The following is a 3,721-nucleotide window of genomic DNA, read 5'->3' on the forward strand; positions in this document are numbered from 1 at the left end:
GGTCATATTATATGTGTATATATATCCATATACAAAGTTATCATTATAAAATTTTAATATGTAAAATTTTAAATTGTCAATATTCTTATTGCACGTGATGAAAATACACTTACATTGTACGAGTTATATTTATGTTCCATTATAATCTTATCTCGTATCATATTATATTCCATCATTATCATTAAAATTGATTAGAATAACGTTTTCTTTTACATTTTTAGATAATCATGTTATCATGGTACAAAGAATGATCGGTTCTCAACAACTAGGCACTGGTGGTTCTTCTGGCTATCAATATTTGAAGTCCACGTTAAGGTATTTGTCTGCTTCAATTAATATAAATATATGATTGATAGTGAAAATTGATATCAAATAATTTATTCACTGAAAAGATACATTAATAGCAACATGAAAATTTTTATCACCAGCACAAATATTATTATTATAATGTTAAAAGTAATTAAGTCATTATAACAATATAAGTTTGTTTATCGATAATTTAACATAACTTTTATTTACATCTAGATAACTGACTTTCTTAGATAATTTATTAATTATTACTGATTACTTTAGAAACGCATATATTAGACTTAAGACTTTAATCAACTTGGTACAATTTACTGATTTGGAAATACAAATGTTTTAAATAATAAATTTTGTTTGTTTCATGCGTCTTGACGAATAGCGATAGATACAAAGTCTTTTTGGATTTGTTCAATCTATCGACCTTTTTGATACCACGTCACATGATCCCGCCGTTGACGAAGCAAATGAAAATGAAGTTATCAATTGCATCATACAATTGGATCACAGACAAAGATCAAGATGAATCGGCGGACTCTTTAAGAAGTTCATATATTAGTCTGCCCATGACACAGCAAACTTTATGAAACTCTAATAAGTTTTGCTTCTCTAACGTAACGTATAGTCAATGTATATTATATGCGCCACGTTGATGCAATAATTAGGTAATAGTTAAACGATTGCTTGAAAACAAATGCTTTCTCTTTAGCATTTAAATTGAGATCTATTAAAGTTTTCTGTTATTTGTTTTACAAATTTTAAAATGTTTAACTATATAAAAAATTGCAACAATTGAACTTAACAAATATAAATATAATTATGTACAATAACCATATTGCATTTGACCATACTTATGAATAGAATAAGATAGTGAAAAATAAGATTGTGAAATATAAAATTATTCTAGATTATTACACTATTTAAAAATTAGGAAAATGTCTCAGAATCACCATGTATTCTACCTTTACGGATTAAAAACTAAAATTTCAAATTTTAGATAATTTATAAAAAAATTATAATTAAGATTAGGCATAAATTATAAACAGATTAGGCAAAATGATTCTAGGAAAAGTTAATGACTCGAACGTTCACAATCGGTTATTATAAGAAGAAAAAGTGAGAGATACAAAATCTTTCTGAATTTTAATTGTCGATCTTCTTGATACTAATTGTAAGTCACATAGTTCCGCATGTTGATAAAGCAAATGAAAACGAAGTTATCAATTGCACTGTACGATTGGAGAACGCGGACGAAAATCAAGAGAAATCGGCGGACTCTTTAGGAAGATACGGCTGTGTATAGTTTCTAATAATTGTATAATATATATCACTGTCTCACTTTCCGAAAGATTAACTTTTCGTCTTGGATCATCTTTTATATTAAAGCAGTCATATTGATAGACTTCACGTAACAAACAATATGAGAAACATAATTAACATCAATATTCTTAATAAAGTATTTTATTAAGTCATATTTTTTCACATTACTCAATTTATTTTGTCAGAAATTGAAAACGCTGCAATTTAACATTCATTGATTGATTAAACAACTTGGAGCGAAGAGACCTGATTGGCTATACCTGAGAACATACGTCAAGATATTTTAGTTTATCCGCTCGAAGAAATAGGCATTCAATTTAATTAGCGTGAATGTCACATGTCCGCTTGTTCATTGGTCTTACCGCATAAATTCTTGCCAACCGCAATATAAATGTAACCTTTATTGCCAAAAGACGGTCCCCACGAATTTTTAATGATATAATGCGGTATACGAGCTTCCGTGTCATATCCCACTATCTGCACCGCATGATTTAGACTGTTGAACGAACCATCACAGTTATACTGTATTATGCCACCTAAATAATTCTGCCAAGATATGGCGTTCACGGCAGCCGCCACAGGTCCATGAGTAACGAGCAACGTCAAAAGTTCAGTCTCCGCGTCTACAAAGCTGAAACAAACTCGATTAGTATTCGCGAGTGCCGAGGTATTAGACAGCGTGCCGTCCAGCCGAAAGCCTTCAGGCTCTCCCTCTTTGTTAATGCCATAGTTTGGAAATTGATGTAAATCTTACAGTAAAACAAAGAATTATGTTTATTTCGCGATGTTTATTTCGCGTATGAGAAAAAATAAATAATAAAACAATTAATTAATTAGTATAATTGTTTCAATATTATAATACATCCTTTACTTCATTTTAGCCGATTTCTTTTTAAATTTTGCATTGCAAAAGAGGAATTGTACATATACATTTTTTTATTGTTTAAAAAATAAAACATTACAAATAATAAGACAATAACAAATAATGTATTATAAATAATAATGCACAAGTAAAAATGAAACTACCTGTCGCATGTAAAGTCCGTTATTCTAACTCCCGACGTCTTCGCGGAAATTCTGAAAGATCAAGTGTCATCATACTTTTGCGGTTTCGTTAAGAAAAACATCCTTGCATGCAACCTACTTATGCAATCTACACGTGTCGGTTTGCAATGTGAGAGGATAATCGATCTCAGATATAATTCTTGTTTTTGAGGCCAACAGCCACGAGAGTAGACTGCATATGTCACCGCCCTGGCATCCGAAATTGCCTGGCATGCAGTCAATCATCTGTATAACGTCGGAAAATAAATAACTATATTGGCTGACAAATTAATAAATAGAAACGTCTAAAAAAAGTTTTGAGATTTTCAAGAGATTGTTCATTTTTAATCATTTTCTCTCGTAGAATTAAACATCAGTTTCCCATTCGAAAAGTCCCTCGTGCGTTTTAAGCGGCTCCTAGATAATCAAAATTATTGAACAATATTTGATATTGTACAGTATTATTGATCGTCTAGGGGCAATATTGACAGTTTATACAGTATATTGTGTCAATTAAGTTTTTTTTTAGGATGGACATTGGTCCATCTGTGATGATTACTGTTCAATAAGATGCCAATTTACGAGAATCGACGCTCATTTTTAGCGTTATAAATATTTACATTAATTTATATCAAAATTGACGTTGGATAGTAAAACTTTTGAATTATCATTTCTGATTACATTTATTTTCTGAAAAACTAATTAAATACCTTTTTTTTCGCTCATTATCATATATAGAACGATGGCTGTTCCATCGTGAAAATGCTGTCCAGTTTAGAAATTTGTCTTCAGTAATTTTAATTGTTAACTTGCTCAGTATGAGATGTCGACTAATTCTCATTACAAATACTTTGTCAAATGCAATCACAAATGTCAATACGCAAGTCACTAATGTTTAAGTAAAGTCAAAATTAAACATTCAATTAATAACAAGAATTAACTAAATTATTGAATGATTTGATTGTGTGTGTGTGTGTGTGTGTGTGTGTGTGTGTGTGTGTGTGTGTGTGTGTGTGTGTGTGTGTGTGTGTGTGTGTGTGTGTGTGTGTGTGTA

General features: G+C 30.4%; 2 protein-coding genes across 3 annotated transcripts in view; one reads left to right on the forward strand and one right to left on the reverse strand.

The window, feature by feature from the left end:
* LOC108752238 (tryptophan 2,3-dioxygenase) overlaps positions 1 to 1,086 on the forward strand; it is a 7,435-nt gene extending 6,349 nt beyond the window's left edge. The window contains exons 6-7 of one of the 2 annotated variants that reach the window (XM_018492930.1): positions 222 to 315; positions 686 to 1,086. In XM_018492930.1, coding sequence (XP_018348432.1) covers positions 222 to 315; positions 686 to 890 — 299 coding nt within the window. In that variant the 3' untranslated portion in view covers positions 891 to 1,086. Of the gene's footprint in view, positions 1 to 221; positions 316 to 685 lie in introns of those variants that run through there. The other variant, XM_018492931.1, reaches the window with a different exon arrangement.
* A 216-nt stretch (positions 1,087 to 1,302) lies between these two features.
* The window catches only part of LOC108752243 (cathepsin O-like), a 5,148-nt gene continuing 2,729 nt past the window's right edge, over positions 1,303 to 3,721 (reverse strand). Inside the window, exons 4-7 of the mRNA XM_018492943.1 lie at positions 2,768 to 2,913; positions 2,650 to 2,700; positions 1,986 to 2,254; positions 1,303 to 1,883 (exon numbers count right to left, since the gene is read on the reverse strand). Coding sequence (XP_018348445.1) covers positions 1,846 to 1,883; positions 1,986 to 2,254; positions 2,650 to 2,700; positions 2,768 to 2,913 — 504 coding nt within the window. The 3' untranslated portion in view covers positions 1,303 to 1,845. The remainder of the gene's footprint in view (positions 1,884 to 1,985; positions 2,255 to 2,649; positions 2,701 to 2,767; positions 2,914 to 3,721) is intronic.

The sequence above is a fragment of the Trachymyrmex septentrionalis genome, unplaced genomic scaffold, assembly GCF_001594115.1.
Source record: "Trachymyrmex septentrionalis isolate Tsep2-gDNA-1 unplaced genomic scaffold, Tsep1.0 scaffold6, whole genome shotgun sequence".
In the NCBI taxonomy this organism is placed as follows: domain Eukaryota; kingdom Metazoa; phylum Arthropoda; class Insecta; order Hymenoptera; family Formicidae; genus Trachymyrmex; species Trachymyrmex septentrionalis.